The 21,072-nt window shown below is 42.5% G+C and overlaps 1 protein-coding gene across 7 annotated transcripts; it reads right to left on the bottom strand.

Moving 5' to 3' along the window:
* Nucleotides 1-255: 255 nt before the first annotated feature.
* Nucleotides 256-20,824, bottom strand: LOC105479031 (CD160 molecule). Of its 7 annotated transcripts, none has more exons than XM_011736805.3 (6): nucleotides 20,556-20,823; nucleotides 15,240-15,345; nucleotides 11,776-11,920; nucleotides 9,122-9,448; nucleotides 3,547-3,684; nucleotides 256-835 (listed from the first exon to the last, which is right to left on the bottom strand). In XM_011736805.3, exons 3-6 carry the CDS (start codon nucleotides 11,846-11,848, stop codon nucleotides 684-686), a joined length of 690 nt encoding a protein of 229 aa, XP_011735107.1. In that variant the 5' UTR covers nucleotides 11,849-11,920; nucleotides 15,240-15,345; nucleotides 20,556-20,823; the 3' UTR covers nucleotides 256-683. The 7 variants fall into 7 exon arrangements, with proteins under 7 accessions (XP_011735107.1, XP_011735109.1, XP_011735106.1 ...); XM_011736807.3 differs by having other exon boundaries at nucleotides 256-927; nucleotides 20,556-20,821; XM_011736804.3 differs by lacking the exon at nucleotides 15,240-15,345.
* Nucleotides 20,825-21,072: the final 248 nt, after the last annotated feature.

Here is a 21,072-nt window from a genome sequence, read left to right on the forward strand (position 1 = left end):
TCTCTCTCCGTTCCCACAAACCGTAGCTCCCACATTTGGCAGGTCCTTGCCAAGGAGCACAGGTAAAGTGTCTCTTTCCTTTTAATGGCTCACCATGGAGCTGTAGCTAAATTTCTGTGCTCTTACCCCTTTATTCATGTAGTTCCTCCTATCAGGAATATCCTGCCCACTCTCTGCTTAACTATGACAATAGGTCGTCTGTCCAAAGAGAAAGAAGAGAGTTTGTGGATTTAGGAGAAAAGAAAAGACTGCACATACTGCTATGGGCATTTATTTAAAAAGAGAAATGACCAAAGAGGTTAACAAGTGTTGAGTTGAAGCTGGGCAGTTGTAGCCTGTGGTGCTCCTGGTCTGCACAGATCTTCCTCTTCCTCCAGCAGTGCTGTGTGGATGTTTTTGAATGTTGAGGTCTGTCTGCATTTCCTCATTTTCATGCCAAGTCAGTCACTGGGTCTGGCTGTCTTCCTTTCTGTCCTACCTATCTCTGCTTGTTTTCTTCCTCTTTCCTTTACAGTGTTAAATAAAAAATTATTCCCCCCAAATTTGGTGTTCTCATTTTGTTTGACTTATTTTACTATGTTGAGGAGGAGGGAGGAAAAATTGTTCTGAGGTACAAAAACGCACATATTTATCCAATATTTGAGGACTATACCAGCCACTTTGGTGAAAACTGTTCTGTTTATTTACTGGAGCTTAGGAGGGAAGAAGGCAGGTTTGCTCTGATGGTGAGCAGCAAAATCAAGGATCACACTGATTTGCCCCAGCTTATATTTCCACAGATTCTTGGTATATTTAGCATCTCTTCCCCTATGTCCCGTTGCTTTCTTCTCTGTGCCTGTTGTAATGAGAAACATACTAAGCTAGAGTCAGACTCATCTTGCTGTAGCTTTTTAAAAACGTTTTTTTTTTGGCACAAGGCTTACAAAGCTGTAGAAAGAAAAAGAAAGTTTGTGTTACTGCCTTATAACTTAGAATAGCAACAAAATACCTGATATAGTGAAGTCTGACCTGTCCTGAGATGTGTGTTTGATAGGCCCTCATGACTGTGAAGGGATTGGAAAAGGAAAGTGGGAACTATTTTATGTATTGCACATTACTAAATTAGGGTTGTAATCTTGAGCAAATCTGATTGTGGTGGGAGTGCGAAGGGAGCTAGTCTTTGATCACTCCTTGCTGGAAGGGACAATCAAGCAATAGATGCCACTCAAAAAATTGAAGGTAGGTTTTCCATGTATAGATCTGAGTTGTTGGCATAGTGATAAGGATATTCAGTGAAATTGGCTTCATGAGCTGAGAGGCACAGAGATCCAGGAAACTCCCTCCTCCTCTTCCCCACATGTAAGCGTGATAACTTGATCTATGTGGTGTTTCTGGACCTGAAAAAGCATGTGTACTGTTCTACTGAATACTACCTCTTTCCATAATTCTACTAAGCCTTGAGTTGGGGGAGAAGGATAAAGAAAAGAAAGCTTCTAAGTAGTGTATATTTTCTCATTTAATCAAATATTGAGCTTTGGTTTTTTCCTTTGGTTAACTTTAAAGCTACTTGAATTGAATACAGGAGAAAACAAAAAATTGGATTAAAAAGCTCATTCTCTTCACCTGAGTGGAAAAGGAAAAAAGTCCAGATTTTTTTTTTTTTCTCTAGGATGACTTGGGAATCAGAGATAGTAACTGGTAGTAGGTTGTATGGCTAGACTCAATTTACCCTTTAGAATTTTTATTCTAAAATAAAATGTGTTTTACTGGTTACAGTAGCCTAACCAAGAGAATTTAAAGTCAATAAAAAATTATGTCTAAATGGTCAGACTGTTTCATATTCATGTTTCCTCCTGAAAACTGGCATAGGCTTAAATTTAGAAGATCCTTGTCAAGGATTACAAATAAAGTCTGTGTTTTCTTTTTGAAATCTGTGTTTTCTTTTGATGACTTGCAGATAAGGGACTGGAATAGGGAATATTTAGGTGGTCCTGTTTCTGGAAAGGGGAGGAGTCAATCTCAGAATGAATGGGGTGGTAAAGGAGGTAAGAGGTGCTTTGCCTATAGTAGGTCATTACTGAGTGTAAGGTTTTAGAGTGAGAAGGATCTGTATTAATTGCTGTGACAGGCAACATTTAACTTTTTTTTTTCTTTGAGAAAGTGTCTCAGTCTGTCACCCAGGCTAGAGTACAGTGGCATGAACATGGCTTACTGCAACCTGAACCAACCTGGGCTCAGGTGATCCTTGTGCCTTAGCCTGGGACTACAGGTGTGTGTGCCACTACGTGTGACAAAGCTTTTATTTATTTGTATAGATGGGGTTTCGCCGAGTTGCCCAGACTGACCTCAAACTCCTAGGCTCAAGGGATCTGCCTGCCTCAGCCTCCCAACGAGCTGGGATTACAGGTGTGAGCCACCGCACCAGGCCCTATTTAACTTCCTTATGTTGTTTCCTGATGAGTAACCAGGGGATGTTTGCTTGCAAGGGTTGTATAAGGTTAGAATCATCATGTGTAAAGCATCTGATTCATCGTACAGGTTCTTTAACAAATTTATTAAGAGCGTGCTATATGTGTGGGACTTTTTGTTGGGGTAAAGATGACAAAGTCCTTACATATATAGAGCTTACATTCTGATGTCACTCAAAACAGTGGTATTGATTTGAGGAATGCCTAAATTAAATGGAGTTAAGAATGCCAAGGACAGGCAAAAACCTGAATCAGTTGCTTATTATGCAAAAACATAATGACAAATTATTGGAAGGTTCACTTTTATTATCTAATAGGGAGAGCACCAATCCATATTGGTAAATGATTTTCAGAAGACTCAGCTACATGTGTTTAATATACTCAATTTGGCCATCAGCCTTTGCTGGGGAGCTGCAATGTTCAAAAACCTGTCTCCAGGCCGGGCACAGTGGCTCACGCCTGTAATCCCAGCACTTTGGGAGGCCGAGGCGGGCGGATCACGAGGTCAGGAGATCGAGACCATGGTGAAAACCCCGTCTCTACTAAAAAATGCAAAAAAAAAAATTAGCCGGGTGCGGTGGCGGCGCCTGTAGTCCCAGCTACTCGGGAGGCTGAGGCAGGAGAATGGCATGAACCCGGGAGGCAGAGCTTGCAGTGAGCCGAGACTGTGCCACTGCACTCCAGCCTGGGCGACAGAGCGAGACTCCATCTGAAAAAAACAATACAAAAAACCATCTCCAAACCAAGTCTGTCTCTTGTTCTTCCTCTAATAGTCAAAAACCTGTTGCTTCAACTTATAGTCCTCTGTTCACGCAGTGAGTACAGGTGGTTGTACTAACTTGCCTCTCTCACAGGCCTTCTTTCCTAATAAGTCTTACCTCCTACCCTTTGGAAAGTCTGATTTATCTGTCTTCCTCTTTAGTGCTTTTGGATCAGTGAAACTGGTTTGAACTTTCCTATGGATAACCAGGGCTTGAGTAACATTTTCCTCTCCCTCTGGACTTCCTTTCCAACCTTCTCCTCCTGGAGAATAACCAAGATGGCAGAAATACAATAGCACCCTCATTGCTTGGGGTGTTTACGGCTCTTTTGGACGTACCTTGAAGGACCACGAGGCTGGTGACCAGCATTACCCAGACCTTTTCTTGTAGGAAGCCTGAACTGAGAGTGCCTTCATTATGGCTGAACTCAAGGTGTTGTCTTTGTTTCAGTCCCGTCACTGTGTAGTTCCCTGTCTCTGGTTCAAAAGAGAATCTTGGATCAGGGGAGGGTTTCAGAAATCATCAGTACCTCCTTTTGCATCATCTCATAACATCTCTTTTATGATCTCCAAGGATTCCTCCCGCCGTAATTTGTTGCCCAGATAAGTATCTTTAACATTGTGGGTAATGATGATGTACTTAAGCAGCCATAAATAAGTATAGAATCTCCTGTGTGTCAGACACTGGGGATGCAGATAGACCTTAAAGTAATTCTGAAGTTTTGCCACAGAGATAGCTGAAACAGCTTAGCTACCTTGGACTTGGGTATCCCCAAATAGCCCCATTTTCTAGAGTGGGTCAAGCAATTTAGCATAAGTTAAAATCTTGCCCTTTGGAATAGATCTGGGGTTTTTTTGTTTGTTTGTTTTGGTTTTTGTTTTTTGAGACAGGGTCTTGCTCTGTCATCCAGGCTAGAGTGCAGTGGCGTGATCATGGCTCACTGAAGCCTCAAGCCCCAAGCCCAATCGATCCTCCCACCTCAGCTTCCCTAGTAGCTGGGACTACAGGCATGTGCCACCACACCCAGCCAATTTTTGTATTTTTTGTAGAGACAGGTTTTCACTATGTTGCTCAGGCTGGTCTTGAACTCCTGGGTTCAGGTGATGCACCTGCCTTGGCCTTCCTAAGTGCTGGGGTTACAGGCTTGAGACACCGCACCTGGCCTAGATCTGGATTTTTATCCATCATTCACTAGTTGGATAAACGTAAATTATCTTCAAGCTTCAGTTATCACAGCACAATAGCTCAAAAGACCATGCAGCTTAAATAAAATAATATCACTTAGCACAATGCCTGGCCCACAGTAAGTAAATGGCAGACATTGTTTTTTATTTTATTATTTTTTTGAGACAGAGTCTGGCTCTGTCACCCAGGCTGGAGTGCAGTGGCACAATCTCAGCTCACAGAAACCTCTGCCTCCTGGATTCAAGTGATTCTCTTGCCTCAGCCTCCCAAGTAGCTGGGGTTACAGGCATGTGCCACCACACCTGGCTAATTTTTGTATTTTTAGCAGAGATGGCATTTCACTATGTCAGCCATGCTTGTGTCAAATTTCTGATCTCAAGTGATCTGCCCGCCTCAGCCTCCCAAAGTGCTGGGATTACAGGCATGAGCCACCGCACCCAGCTGACATTGTTTATTATCTGTTACCTGTCTCCTCTTAACCAGTTTTACCTTCCAAAATGCACCTAATTTCCACATTTGGGGAACCATCTAGATGTGCTGACTGTAATACTTAAATATGCTGAGATGAGAAAAGCATTCTTTCTTAGGGAGAATCTTCACAACCAAAACAATATATTAGAACAGGAATTTTAGGTTATAAGGAACAAGGACTGTGTTGTACCTCATTCTGTTCTCCAAGGCGCAGCGCTGGGCGTGGGATGCACAATACATATTTGTTGGATGAATGAAAGAGGAGTATCTGCTAGTGCAGTTTAACTGAAGCAATGTATTCACATAAATATAATGAAATGCTATAGAGTCTCTAGTGCCAGGCTATAGTAATTTAGACTTTATCCCATAGACAGTGAGAAGCCATTAAAACTTTGAGTGGTGTGGCATGTACAAATTAGCATTTTGGAAAGACAAGCTGGTGGCAGTATGTAGAATGGAGTGGAGGCAGAAACAGTATTTAGAGTTGCTGGACCATTTATTAGGCAACAGCTCGGTGCTAGGCCCTGTGGTAGGTGTGGGAGATACAAAGGTGAGTAGGGCACAGTTGCTGAACTCAGGGGACTCACTAGTTAGGAGACTATTGGAATATGTTAAGTGTGAGGTGATGAAGACCTGAAAAACACCTTTGGAAGGAAAGGAATAACAAAGTACTGCTGTGCGGAAGAACAGTAGTACTTAGTAACTCTCTGAATTGGGGGTTAAGAAAAAAGGAGGAACCAAAGTTGACTTCAGTCATGAACAGAAACAGGGTCTCAGGAGGATAGCTTTGGTACTGAGTTTGAGGAAATGGTGGGGCATCTAGGAGCTAGGAGTACAGTTGTTAGTTGAAACGTTTAATTAAAACTTAGGAAAGAGGTTTGAACTGGAGAAGTGGATTTGATGGTCAATTGCATTGAGATGCTGGTTTAAATCATGGGTAGATGAGAACTGGGGAGAGAGAGTAAAGAGAAAAGGTTGAAGTGATGAGAAGTGAGTCTTGGGGAATGAATACTCATGTTTGAGAGGTGGGAGGAGGAAATAGAGAAGACAAAAGAAGAGCCAAGCTGGTAGAGAACCACTTGAGTACAGTCACAGAAACCACTAAGATGACACTTTGATGAAGGAGGGAATAGTCAGAAGTGCTGAATGCTGTGGCTAGGTCAGACAGGAAGACACCAGGAAGCAAGGAAGAAAGTCAATCAAACTAAACAAGTTGAACATTTGAATTAACTAGGAACCATAGGAGGTGATTAAAAACATTTGTTCAAAGGCTCTGGGCCAGTTTTTCATGGGGGGAGGGTGGTGGTAAGTGGGTAATTTACACTTATTTTTCTTTAAAAGTAAGATAGGCCAGGCACGGTGGCTCACACCTGTAATCCCAGTACTTTGGGAGGCTGAGGCGGACAGATCACCTGAGGTCAGGAGTTCGAGACCAGCCTGGCCAATATGGCAAAACCCCGTCTCAACTAAAAATACAAAAAAATTAGCCGAGGGTGGTGGCGTGTGCCAGCTATTTGGGAGGCTGAGGCAGGAGAATCACTTGAACCTGGGAGTGAGCCAAGATCATGCCACTGCTCTCCAGCTTGGGCCACAGAGTGAGAGTCTGTCTCAAAAAAAAAAAAAAAAAAAAAGTAAAGTAGTTGTAAGTTCTTAGAGAATAATAGCAGTGCCCTTTTATCCTCCTAGGCTTATTGTCTGAGACAACCACTGCCAACTCTTCAAGATGTCTTATATTCCTAAATAATATGCTCATATTGCTGCTTCCTAGTGATAAAATGTAGACATTTTCTGTTGGCTTTCTGCTATAGTAGATGAAGGTTATACTTTTACCCATTTTCCTTCTCTGCATTCTTGCAAAAATAATTGTATCACAAATTTTATTTAAATTAGTCATGTTTACATAATTTGGATTTTGTGTTATTTTTTTGCAGAATCAAGTTGTGTGCTATGTTTCTTTTGTAAAATTTAGTTTTTTCTAGAGCCTGATTTTATTTTTTTACTGGCAGAGTTTTCCATATCCATTTCTTTTTTTGTTGTTGTTGAGACGGAGTCTTGCTCTGTAGCCCGGGCTGGAGTGCAGTGGCCGGATCTCAGCTCACTGCAAGCTCCGCCTTCCGGGTTTACGCCATTCTCCTGCCTCAGCCTCCGGAGTAGCTGGGACTACAGGCGCCCGCCACCTTGCCCGGCTAGTTTTTTTTTGTATTTTTGGTAGAGACGGGGTTTCACGGTGTTAGCCAGGATGGTCTCGATCTCCTGACCTCGTGATCCGCCCGTCTCGGCCTCCCAAAGTGCTGGGATTACAGGCTTGAGCCACCGTGCCCGGCCCATATCCATTTCTTTAATCCTTTTATCGGGTCTTTAATGGGCCTTTAGAAAGATGATATGTCAATTCCATTTTTACCTCCTAGAGATTTCCCTTCCAGAGTCTTCTTTCTCTTGCTCTCTTCTGGACTAAGTGCCCTTTTTAAATTCTAGAATTTCCTTTTTTTTTTTCTTTTCCACTAGAGATGGTGTCTCCCTATGTTGCCCAGGCTTTTTTTCTCTAACTCCTGGGCTCAAGTGATCCTCCCACCTTGGCCTCCAAAAGTGCTGGGATTACAGGCATGAGCCACTGTGTCCAGCTTAGAATTTCCTTTTCCCTGTTAGATTCCTTGTTTCCTGTATCTCATTTTATCTCCTTTACGGATTCACTTTCTTGTTTTACTGAAGCACATCCTCTGGTCGCTTCTTTGAAAAGATCACATGGAAGGCAAATTTTTTTGAGTCGTTGCATCTTGTGATAGTATCTTTTTTCTTTCCTTACATTTGGTTTATAGTTTGGCTGAATATATAATTCAAGGTAAACTTTTTTTTTTTTTTAGACGGAGTCTCGCTCTGTCGCCCAGGCTGGAGTGCAGTGGCGCAATCACGACTCACTGCAACCTCCACCTCCCGGGTTCAAGCGATTTTTTTGCCTCAGCCTCCCAAGTAGCTGGGACTACAGGCGTGTGCCACCATGCTTGGCTAATTTTGTTTTTTGTATTTTTAGTAGAGATGGAGTTTCACCATATTGGCCAGGCTGCTCTCAAACTCCTGACCTCGTGATCCGCCTGCCTCGGCCTCCCTAAGTGCTGGGATTACCGGCGTGAGCCACAGAGCCCAGCCAGGTAAACTTTTTTTTTTTTCACAGAATTGTGGAGGCTTGCTCTGTTGTCTGGGAATATAGGAACACAGACACTTTCTGTTGGGCACAGTTTGACTTAAGGCTGGAGTGGCCATATTTAGGACATGCCAAAGTAGTAATGGAGCCAGGGGAGCATGCACAGAGTGAAAAAGACAGATGCAGAAGCCAGAGGCCTTGCCGCCTCAGAGTTTGAAATGGTAACTGTTTTGCGTCCTGTCCCCTTTCTAGTTTCTGATTCCAGGAGCTAGAGCTCATGAGGGCCAGCTGTACTTTTTGCTTTATTTTTTCCTCCTCTAATCTGTGGTACCTTGAATGGGTTTCTGTTTCTTCCAACTAAATGCTCCTTAAGACAGATACTCGTATTATCTCAAACCTAATCTCTTTGTCTGCCTGAATTTAGAAATATAGCCGCATTTCTGGGAGAGTTCTGAATTGGGAATCAGGAGACCTAATTTATTTCTTTTTTTTTCTCTTTTTTTTTTTTTTTTTTTGAGACGGAGTTTCACTGTAGTTGCCCAAGCTAGAGTGCAATGGTGCGATCTCAGCTAACTGCAACCTCTGCCTCCCACGTTCAAGCGATTCTCCTGCCTCAGCCTCCCGAGTAGCTGAGATTACAGGCATGCGCCACCACACCCGGCTAATTTTGTATTTTTTGTAGAGATGGGGTTTCTCCATGTTGGCTAGGCTGGTCTTGAACTCCTGACTTCAGGTGATCCTCCCACCTCAGCCTCCCAAAGTGCTGGGTTTACAGGCATAAGCCACCGTGCCTGGCCAGGAGGCCTAATTTCTATCTGTTTTTATTTTCACCGGTCAGTGAGTAGCATTGGACAAATCTCTTCAACCCCTGTGTCACCATCTCCCTGTCAATAAAAATGCGATAGCCACCCCGGTAAGAGTTTTAAAATTAAAAACAAAATGAGTTTATGTTTGTATGTGCATGTTGAAGAAAGGCAGCATCTGCCAATGGGAATGTTGGAAAAGGATTGAGAAAGAAGGAAACTGCCTATCCAGGACCTGAACCATCTGATTACATCACCAGCTGTCAACTCTGCTCAGTGTCCCACCTGGTGTCATTAGGGGTATTAGAGACTCACCTGTGACTAGAAGGGAGAAGAAATGGCCCTGAAGGCGGATACCTGACTTCTGGCTTGTGGCACAACACTGGTAGGTCCCACTGTGCGACGGTGTGACTTGGCTTATGGTGAACACTAACTCAGATGATATTTCACCAACACCATCTATCCCAGGATCCCTTTTAAGTCTCAGCTGTTTTAAACTGGTCTCAGGAAAACAGTCTCTAGACTTGTCCTTGCACAAAAACACTACCAACCCCTCAGCCTCTTCTTTCTTATGCCACACAGTGCAGATTAAGTTCAGTTGTGTTCCTTCCTGGAAAGCTGAGCTGGTGATGTTAATGCATCCTGGAATGGAAAGGGAAGAATTACCCAGAGGTCAGGTAGCGTTTTTTGAATTTCACCATTACTGCTCCTTATCACTAGAAGTCTTCAAGGAAGGACTGAAGCAGAACCTGGCAGCAGTGCTGGCAGACAAGAAATACAAATTACAGCTCTATCGATGGCTGTGTGACTGTCAGCAAGTTACCTAACTCCTTGGGCAGTAGTTTATTCATCTGGAAAATGAAAATTAAGGTACTAAATAATATGCTCAAAGCATCCATTCATTCATAGGTTTATTTGTTCCTCCACTTAACAAATATGTGTGGGTATTCACCCTGCCAAGCCCTGCTGGGGCAATGATGACTAGGACATGAGCCCCACTGTCAGACCTTTTTTTCCCTAACCATTAGATGACTGGGGATTTTTAATTAAAAAAAAATTTTTTTTAAACAAGGTCTTGCTCTGTCACCCAGGCTGGAGTGCAGTGGCATAATTGTAACTCACTGCACCTTTGAACTCCTGGGCTCAGGCAATCCTCCTGCTTCCACCTTCCAAATAGCTAACACTACAGGTATGCACCACTATGCCTGGCTAATTTTTTGTGTTGTAGAAACAGATTCTCATTATGTTGTCCAGGCTGGTCTTGAACTCCAGGCATCAAGCGACCTTCCTGCCTCTGCCTCCCAAACTGCTGGGATCACAGGCATGAACCACCGTGCCTGGCCACTCTCAGAGTTTAAAGCCTAATGTAAAAACAGATTAGCAAAAAATTACAATTTAATTCCACAGTTATTATAATTGAGGAATCTTAGAGATTCCTAAGTCTGAAGAATCAGGAAAACTTCACAGTGAATTTAGTGCTGGAGCTGAGACTTGAAGGAAGAGTAAAAGTTTTTCTAAGAGATATAGGATGAGAGAGACCACAGAAATACCAGAGATAATTAAAAACAGCCACTGTGCAGAAATGAAGTGAGAATGGACTGGAGAAACAGACTAATTATTGAGGGACCATTGGTAGCCAAAGACCATGACTCTGATGGTGCCAATCTGCCGACTTGATGATTTTCCCTGTAAGTAATCTGTAACCTAGATACAGAAGTGGAGAAAATAGTTGGGTTAACCCAGGATGTTTCGGCTCAATGGGTGTCTCTGACCTAATTTTCCAGTGCGTTGGCCCTGCCACCTTTGTACTGCCCCTCACTCTCCTCAAACTTCACTTCCTTCTGTAGTTTATATTTTGTAGTCCATTACTATAATCTCTCCCTTATATCCACCCTCAGCTCCCTTAGCTTTACTCCCGCTGTGACGGATCCTTGCAAAACCCCAACCTTGGTTACATCCAGCTCTCTGCTAAAAACTCATCAGGCAGATGATGAGGCTGCCAGCCCCACTCCCTTGGCAGCTTGATCCCCTATGACTTGCTTTTCCTTGTAAGACTCCTCTTGGTATATACAGTAAACTAAATTCACTCACATGAAAATGGTGAAGAGGCACAGATGGAGGCTTCCCCCTACATATTAAATGCAATTCTCTTACAAGAGTAAGAGATAAGGGTCTTATAAGACCTGTATCTGAGGGAGACTTGCAATCCCAGCCATTGATTAACTCCAAAATGGTTTATATTTTATTTCTACTTTCCAGCTGGAACTTCTACAGGGTCTCTATTAGAGTGCTTTTCTATATATCAAATCCTCAGTATAGCCGTAGAGACAGGTGTTACTGTTCCCGTTTTATAAATACACAAATTGAGGCAGAGTGGTTAAACTAGGTACTGAAGTTAATGAAGATTGCAGTATCTGGATCTCAAACCTGGATTTCATAAATTTATAGTATATAGGAACTTAAAGGAATCTTAGGTTGAGGCACAGATTACCAGGCTCTTTGAAACATGTAGCAGAGGCAGAATGTCTGACAGAGAGGCAGTAGTATCAGTTCTAACAAAAAAGAAAAAGACACTATATTTTTTACTCTTTCCTTAATGTCAAGAACAGTGAGTCAGCCGGGCTCCTGAGGATCACCTGAGGTCAGGCAGGAGTTCGAGACCAGCCTGACCAATATGATGAAACCCTGTCTCTACTAAAAATACAAAAATTAGCTGAGCGTGGCGGCATATGCCTGTAGTCCCAGCTACTCAGGAAGCTGAGCCAGGAGAATTGCTTGAACCCAGGAGGCGGAGGTTGCAGTGAGCCGAGATCGCACCATTGCACTCCAGCCTGGGTGACAGAGTGAGACTCCCTCAAAAAAAAAAGTGAGTCCTTTGTTTCCCCATCAGAGAAAATCATGGGATCCAGCCCTTCCCACAAGCCCAGGATCCTCCCCATGGCCGTCTCTGCTCTAGGGCCTATCCTCACCACCAGACTGGATGTCCACAATTGCCAGCAGGATGGCCAGGGCACAGCAGCCTCTGCCAGTTTCCATCAGCATCCTGCACGCTGTCAGCAGGCCCAGGAACTTGAAGCAAATGTTGGCTCTGCTGGTATCCTTGGCTTCAGTCTCCTGAAAGCACAGGGGGACCCACTAGACAAAGCCTTCCAGGGCTCCAAGACCATCTCCCCATCCCAGGCACTAGCTTTGATTGGCTAGAGTATGATGGAGGTAGAGGAGGGCTTGGGCATTAGAGTCCAACTGGCTGGGAATTGAGGTGGTAAACCAAGTGAGATATACTGGGAGGGCAGGGGAGGGAGAGATGTAGGGAGACAGTAGGGCTGTTTTCTTATATATATATATGTATATATTTTAAGTTAAATTGGATTGCTGGGTCAAAGAATATGAGGATTAAAACTTTTTTCTACTATAAACAGATTGCTCTCCAAGAAGACTGTTGAGAATCAGATGTTCACCAAGAATGCTTAATAGTGTACATTTCCTTGTGCCCTTGCCAGCTCTGAGTATTTTCTGTACTTTAAAATGTTTGCCAATCTGATAGATGAAAAATTAGATTTGTTTTATGTTGCATTTCCATGATTAGTGAGGTTGAGGATCTTTTCATATGCTTATTGGTCATTAGTATTCCCTTGTCTATGAATTGTGTGTGTTCATATTCTTTATATTTCTTAACTCAACTTTTAGGAACTTTCTCTATATTAGAGATATTAACCCATCTGCCATTTCTTTAGGCAAATACTTTCTCCCAATTTGTTGTTTGTCTCTTCTCTTTGTTTATGATGCTTTTTTTTCACAAGGAAAATTTACATTTGTATGTAATTAAATACAACGTACCTAATCATATTTTCCTTTAAGTTGTCTGGGTTTCCTGCATTGTTTAGGAAAGTTTTCCTCCAATTGAGGCTATAATTTTCCTTCAACATTATTGTGTTTTATTTTTTATAGTTATGCCTTCTAATCCTGGCTAAGAAAAATTACCCCTGTTTCAAAATAAACAAACTGAAGAAAAACGAACACCTGAATTTCATCAATAGGGAAATGGTTTAATAAGTTTCCATGAATCTATGCAATAAAATATTATATATATTAAAAGAATGAGATACTTCTATAAATATGGGCCTGGAGGGATATTCATGATATATCATTAGGTCAAAAAGGGCAAATTGCAATTATGTATATAAAATAAATGTATTTTTATTTTAAAAAATCTTCTCTGTGTGTATATGTTTTAAAAATATAAAGTTTTGTAGTTTATAACTTTTGAATAGGTAATTACATTCACAGCATTTAAAATTCAAAAGGGGAAAACAAGAATTTTTCTATAAATTTATTTTTCTGATTTTTATAGTCGGCTTGTCTAGTCTCGCCTTTCCTACTGTGTGTACCACCAAGAAAAAGTCCTGTTGGTATTTTAAAATTGGGATATGTTCAATTTATATTTTAACTTAGGGAGAACTGAATTTGTTGTGACACTGATTCTTTTGATCCGAGAATGTGATACTCATTTTTCAAATATATGTGTCTCAGGTATGTATAGAAGTTTTCTTCATAAAGTCGTTGTCCATTTCTTAGCTAAGTTTGTTTCTTGAGTAATTCATATTCTTTTTCACTATTGAAAATGTCATCTTTTACCCGTTATATCTTTTTTTTATATATATACTTTAAGTTCTAGGGTATATGTGCACCTTGTGCAGGTTTGTTACTTAGGTATAAATGTGCCATGTTGGTGTGCTGCACCCATCAACTTGTCATTTACATTAGCTATTTCTCCTAATGCTATCCCTCCCCCAGTCCCCACCCCCCAACTGGCCCTAGTGTGTGATGTGCCCCGCCCTGTGTCCATGTGTTCTCATTGTTCAATTCCCACTTATGAGTGAGAACATGCAGTATTTGGTTTTCTGTCCTTATGAAGTTTGCTTAGAATGATGGTTTCCAGCTTCATCTATGTCCTTGCAAAGGACATTAACTCATCCTTTTATGGCTGCATAGTATTCCATGGTGTATATGTGCCACATTTTCTTAATCCAATCTATCATTGATGGACATTTGGGTTGGTTCCCAGTCTTTGCTATTGTGAATAGTGCCACAGTAAACATACGTGTGCATCTTTATCATAGAATGATTTATAATCCTTTGGGTATATGGCCAGTAATGAGATTGCTGGGTCAAATGGTATTTCTAGTTCTTGATCCTTGAGGAATCCCCACACTGTCTTCCACAATGGGTGAACTAATTCACACTCCCATCAACAGTGTAAAAGCGTTCCTATTTCTCCACATCCTCTCCAGCATCTGTTGTTTCCACTCATTGTATCTTTTAACTTATTTTTTCATTATATCATTCATTATATCTTTTAATTTTTCATTGTTGTTCATATATGAAAGGCTATTTTTTTACTAGATACTAATTTCATATCCAGCTCCCCTCCCTTAATTCTATCATTTTTCAGTTGAGTCTCTTGGATTTTCCAGTCATGCAATCATATTATGTGTAAATAATGATAATTCTTTTTCTGTTTTATATCTCTGATTTCTTTCTTCTAATATTGTTGGTTAATGTCTCCAGAAAAATATTAAATAATAATGGTAATAATGAGTGTCTTTTTTCTAAGTTTAATGGGGGATGCTTAAATGTTTCCTTTTTAAGTATTATAGTAGCTTTGAGAATGAGATGTATTTCATTATGTTAAGGAATATACATTATTTCTATTTTATTAAGAGTTTTAAAATGTCAAGGATGGATGTGAATGTTTTATTAATTGCCTTTAAGTATCAACTAAAATTATATTATTTTTCTTTAAGATATATTAAGATGGTGATCTACATTAATAGATTTCCTAAAATTGATACATCTTTGCAGTCCCAGACAAACAAACAAAAACTGAAACCATTTGGTCATAGTATGTTATTCTTTTCTTTTGAGACAGAGTCTCACTTAGTCGCCCAGGCTGGAGTGCAGTGGCACGATCTTGGCTTACTGCAACCTCCACCTCCCAGGTTCAAGCGATTCTCCTGCCTCAGCCTCCCAAGTACCTGGGATTACAGGCACCTGCCACTGCACTCGCCTAATTTTTGTGTTTTTGGTACAGACGGGGTTTCACCATCTTGGCCAGGGTGATCTTGAACTCCTGACCTCGTGATCCACCCGCCCTGGCCTCTCAACATGCTGGGATTACAGGCGTGAACCACCACGCCCAGCCTAGTATGTTATTCTTTTCATATGCTGCTGTATTCTGTTTTATAATATTTTATTTAAATTTTTAAAAATGGAAAGGCCCAGGTGTGGTGGCTCATGCCTATAATCCCAACACTTTGGGAGGCTGAGGTGGGAGGATCGCTTGAGCCCAGGAGTTTGAGACCAGCCTGGGCAACAAGGCGAGACCCTGTCTTTACAAAAAATACAAAAATTAGCCAGGTGTGGTGGTGCATACCTGTAGTCCCAGCTTCTCAAGAGGCTGAGGTGGGAGAAGCCCAGGAGTTCACGGATGCAGTGAGGTATGATCTTCACTGCACTCTGCCCTGGTTGACAGTGAGACCCTGTCTCAAGAAAGCCAAAAACAAAAATTACACACACACAAAAATTAACCAGTCCTACAAGATATTAAAAATATAACACACCATGACAAATGGAATGAGGTTTCATTTTTAGAAATTCTTGGATGATTTAATATTAGGAAATTATTAATTAACATACTACTGGATCAAAAAAGAAAGTCAATATTACCTTCTGATAAAGTCTTACATTAATTCCCACTAAAATCCTAAGTAAAATGGTAATGGATGAATACTATTCAATATAATGGAGAAATGTATATCTCAGATGAAATTTCAACATCATATTTAATGGTAAAATATAGGATAATTTAAGGCAGAGATGCTTCCTATTATTTCTGTTATTTTACATTGTTCTGTTTGGACAGTGTAATGGAAGTGTTTGCCATTACATTTAGACAAGAAAATAAAGCAAAGGGTATAAATATTGGAAGTCTTAAGGCAAATTTATTACTATTTATATGTGATATAGCTTACATCTGGAAAACCCGAGAAACTTAAGAATTATTAAAAACAATAAAAGATAGAGTATCTGAATAGGCAGTTCACAAAAGAGGAAATGGAATAAAAAGTTTTTTAGTTTTACAAGTATTCAGGGAAGTACAAATTAAAAATTCAGAGTTCAGCATTTCAGAATTACCGCCTGTTAAATGAACAAAAATTTAAAAGATTGATAAAGTTTGGTAAGGGTAAGAAGAAATAGGTGCAATCATTCACTCTAGGTAGAACTATACATTGTTATGGAGCTTTGGGGGAACATTTCAAATGCACATACCCTGTCCCTTAGGCTATAGCTTACAGAAATAAAAGCATGAGTGTGGTAGTATATATGTACAAGGATATTCACTGCAGCATTGTTTATAATACCAAAAAAATAGAAACAGGTGAAGGCCAGGTGTGGTAGCTCACACCTGTAATACCAGCACTTTGGGAGGCTGAGGCACGCGGATCACCTGAGGTCAGGAGTTGGAGACCAGCCTGGCCCACATGAAACCTGGCTCTACTAAAAATGCAAAAATTAGCTGGGCATCGTGGCAGGTGCCTGTGATCTGCTACTCAGGAGGCCGAGGCAGGATAATTGCTTGAACCTGGGAGGCGGAGATTGCAGTAGCCAAGATCACACTACTGCATTCCAGCCTGGGCAACAGAGCAAAACTTCGTCGCCCTCCCGCCCCTACAAAAAAAGGAAACAGGTGAAGACCCACTGGTAAGAATGGTTGAAAAAATTATTGCAGATCCACAGAATAGAATGTTATGTAATTATAATTTGTATAAAATAAACTAAATTAGTGTATATAAATAATTTAAGGTATTAATACATAAGATTATTAATTTTCCTAGATATAATTATTAGAAAATATGGTAGAAGAAAAAGTTTCATTCTTTATAGCCACCAAAAAAACCCATGAAATGTCCAGAAAAATGTAAAACATTCGAATAGGACTTATAGGATAAAAACTATACAGTACTATTAAGAAACATAAAATCTAAGTAGAGACGATCATTAATTTTGTCTGTACTTATCTGTACATTTGTCACAATCCTAATAAAAAATCCTAATAAAACATCCCAGCAGCGGCTCAAGGTATGGCCCCAATGTCCTTTCCCCCTAGCCTTGACCTCTTTTTGCTCCCTCTCCTGTGTTGTTATACCTTCATGCTATACCAGAATGTCCTGGTGACTCTTGAAACATAGAATATTTAGTGACAAAGCATCATTTGATTCAAAGAGGAAGATAAAGAAGGATTGCAATTATTCATTCAGCCCAGAATTATGGTTAAAAAGCATAGACTCTAGAGCCAGAGTGTTTGTGTTCAAATCCTGGTCCGAAAACTTAATAGTTGCATGACTTGGTCAAGTTTCTTAGGCTCCTGGGCCAGGCACTATGCTCAGCTTTTAATAAATAGACATATTTCAGAAACACGGAGCATCTATAATGTGTCAGGCACCACGGGGCACAGAGAGATCACTAACACAGCAGAGGCAAAGATGTTTTAGTGGTTAAATGGTCTCTAAAGTCAGACCAGCATGTTTGAGATCTGGCTTTGACACTATCTGTGTAATATTGGGCAAGTTTCTTAACCTCTCTGAAAATGAGTTTACTGACCTATAAAATGGTGACAAAATATTTTCTTCCTAGGGTGGTGAGGGTCAAATGAGGTAACCTGTGTAAACTACTTAGCATAATGCCTGGCAGAGAGTAAGGGCTCAATAAGTGATAGCTATGATTATTTTTATGCTTTCGTATATTGGAATCAATGGACAGTGTTCCAGGCACATCTACCTACAAGACTGTGTTTAGTCGTTATAAAACACTAAGCCATTATTATTTTTTAAAATGTATTATTTGCACGAAGCATATAGAGGCTTGGAGAGGCCTTGCGACGTGCTTAAAATCACAGCTCCTAAGTTGGGGAGCAGGATTCTAACCCAAGTTATGAGAGTCTTTCTCTTGGAGTCCTCTTTGTCCCTCTCCTCACAGCCACTCATCCACGAACAGCTGTAACACAAGAACGACTGTACTAAGAACAGTAATAAGGTTATAAAGTATCAAGGGGCAGGAAAGGAGAAATTCTGGATGAGTGATGTGGAAAGGTTACAAGATGGCAATGGACTTAGGCCTTCATAGATGTTTGTGGGCTTTGGGGAGCTGGTGCCTAAAGAATACAGTGGATGGCCGGGCGCGGTAGCTCAAGCCTGTAATCCCAGCACTTTGGGAGGCCGAGACGGGCGGATCACGAGGTCAGGAGATCGAGACCATCCTGGCTAACACGGCGAAACCCCGTCTCTACTAAAAAATACAAAAAAACTAGCCGGGCGAGGTGGTGGGTGCCTGTAGTCCCAGCTACTTGGGAGGCTGAGGCAGGAGAATGGCATGAACCCGGGAGGCGGAGCTTGCAGTGAGCTGAGATCCGGCCACTGCACTCCAGCCTGGGCAACAGAGCGAGACTCCGTCTCAAAAAAAAAAAAAAAAAAAAAAAAAGAATACAGTTGGTGAATTAAGGTGGGCTGAGGAAATCGGGCTTCCTTCCAGTCCTGGCTCCGCACCACATAGCCATGGAATGTTGACAAGGTCGTGTCCCTTCTCTAGGCGTGTTTCCTAAGGGACTGGTGCAGCGGGATGGGAGGGGCGCAGGGTAGGGACCGCTTCCAAGGAGACAGAGGACAGGCAGACAGGCTCGGAGGGGCTGATGCAGCCGGTCACTCCGCTGGAGTGGCCAGGCTTCGCGGTGCCTAGGGCTGAGTTGAAGAAGAGCGTGTAAGTCTGTTGTGGGCCCCTCACCAGCGCTGGGGGGAGGCGGGGTCACTGGGCAAGGATGCTCTGGGAAGTGACCTTGGTGCCCGGGAGGGGAGTACCCTGGTGTGACGCAGGCCGGGCAGCGCGGAGCCGGCGGCGCTGATTCCGCACTCTGGCCGCTAGAGGGCGCTGCCTTCCAGCCAAAGCCGAGTGACCCCAACCTGCCCTGCGTTGGTCACTCCAGCCATGGACCATCCGGCGAGCATGGGGGCTAGACAGGGAAAGCCTAAACTAGGAGGGGAGTTGAGGGGGTGCAAAGTTGGGCCTGGTGGGTCCTGGGGACGCAGCATGTACTAGAGCGGCACCTGGCCCTCAATAGGGGGAGAGCGGGTGGTCGTGAAAAGTCTGGGAATTTTCTGGGCCCACTACACGCCAGGGGCGGGTCTCCCCTCTTAAAACGTTGTGAGCCCCAGCGCGGGCACGGGGGTGGGTGCCCGTGCAGTTGGCATCCTCACCTTTGATCTTCCCCGGGGCTCCCGAGCTGCGCTGGTGGCCCCAGAGCCCGGGGCCTCTCTCAGGCAACAGCTCACAGACTGCAGGAAACTCTCCCCTCCCTCACCTCCGGAGGGGCTCCTGGAGTCTCGTAGGCTCCTGGGTTCAAATTCAAGCTTTGTGTGACCTGTGGCACATTGCTGGACCTCGCTCAGTCTCACATTCCTCTTGTGTTTAAAGCTCCCTCATAGGAATGTGGTGATGGTTAGATGACACATAAAGCTTTGCCAGAGGTTTTCTGGGGAGGATGGGGACAAGATGGCAAGAAAGAGACTCCATTTCCTCTGTCACCGGAGCCCGGATCTAACCTCTCAGAGGAGCTGGAAGGTCAGCTCTGAGCTCCACAAATACCTCTGAATACGGATCTCCCACGACACTGAAAAAGATGCCCAGAAAGATCTCGTTTGCTGCTGTGAAGGCGCTTCTTTTTCTATCTCCACAACCCCAACTGCCTTAAAGTAGAACCAGACTTGTTAGCAAACAGAGGTTTGGGCTGGGGGGCCCTTGAAGCTCTTGTCTGAGATTTTGGGCTTCCTGCTCAACACACCAAAGCAGGCGCCTGACGTAAAGGGGGCCGTGGACCTCTTTGGTGGTCTGGGAAGGCATATGGAGTCCCTTCTCAGAATAACATTTAAAAATTAATAAGATACATGGGATAATAAAGGGAACAAGTGATGACAAGACAGTTGTCAAAACATGACAAGAATGTGTGATAGAGCAGTACACACGCTTCTTTAGATCTGGTATCAGCCTAGTAACTGTTGTAATTCTGCAGTAGTGCTGAGCGTTAATGACATTTGGAGAAATCTATAACAACTGTAATGAGATTTGAAAATATTTGTGTTTTCTATTGATGGCAAATTCTATTGTGGTTCATTGTCTATATTCGTAACTGAAGCAAGTGCTAACTTTCAATTAAAGATTAGTGAAAATAAAGATGTATTTTTCCCCAAAATTCACAAATCCCATGAATGAATCTATGCATGGACCTCCAAGAGGTCCACGATGTGAACCACCTAGGACGTGAACTTCCCCTAGAGGTGCCTCACAGGGCCAGCTCCAAGCCCCGGGCCGCCTCCTGGCTTGTCTCAACCCAGGCCTTGAAGAGCTCCAGCAGAATGCTGATCTAAACTTTGGTAACTTTCCTCTGGCAATTTGAGGAATTCCTCCATTTGAGGAATGTCAGAGTGGGGCCAGGATCCCTGAATGCCCATGGAAGAAGAGCGAGCATGCTGGTCTGGCAGGCAGAAATAACCTTCTCCCCAGGGTCCAGAGGACAGAGGACAGTTCCCTCCAAAAGGCAGGTTTCTCAGGGACCTCATGGGAAGCCTGTCCTTGCCTGAGCAGTTCTGTCAACCATCCCGTCCCTCCACCTGGACCCCAGGTCCCCAACAGATCTTTTTACCTCCAGACAGAAGTTCTTTCTTGCTCTCAGGCTGGGGGCTCACGTTGAAACGGCTCTCAGTCCTCAGATTGTTCTTGCATCTTGTTAAAACCCCATCTCTCCAGTTTCGTCATTGCTCACACTTTCATAGCTGTTATATTCAGTCTTTGAAAACCACAGGATGGGTCGTTAAGCAGTCAGAGATCTTCCTCCACCCCCACTGTGGATTTTTTTCTCCTTTCTCTCCTGCAACTGGTCCTCCATCTCCTTCTCCTTTCCTCTCCCTTGTTTTGTCTTGTTGGTGTTAGAAATAGACTAGGGTGCTGAGGGGGCTGAGAAAAACCACCTCTTAAAATTCTTTTCTTTACCCTGGGGAACAAAGATTTTGTGTTTGCTAATTCATAATAAGGAAAGGACTGACGATAGAATAACTAGAAGATAAAAGGACAGAATGTCCTCTCAAGTATAAAGAAAGGTACCAAGTCTTCTCCTGAGAGTAGGTTTTGGTTAGAAGTAGGACAGAGAACACAGCTGCTCC

Source organism: Macaca nemestrina, chromosome 1 (genome assembly GCF_043159975.1).
Source record: "Macaca nemestrina isolate mMacNem1 chromosome 1, mMacNem.hap1, whole genome shotgun sequence".
NCBI lineage: Eukaryota > Metazoa > Chordata > Mammalia > Primates > Cercopithecidae > Macaca > Macaca nemestrina.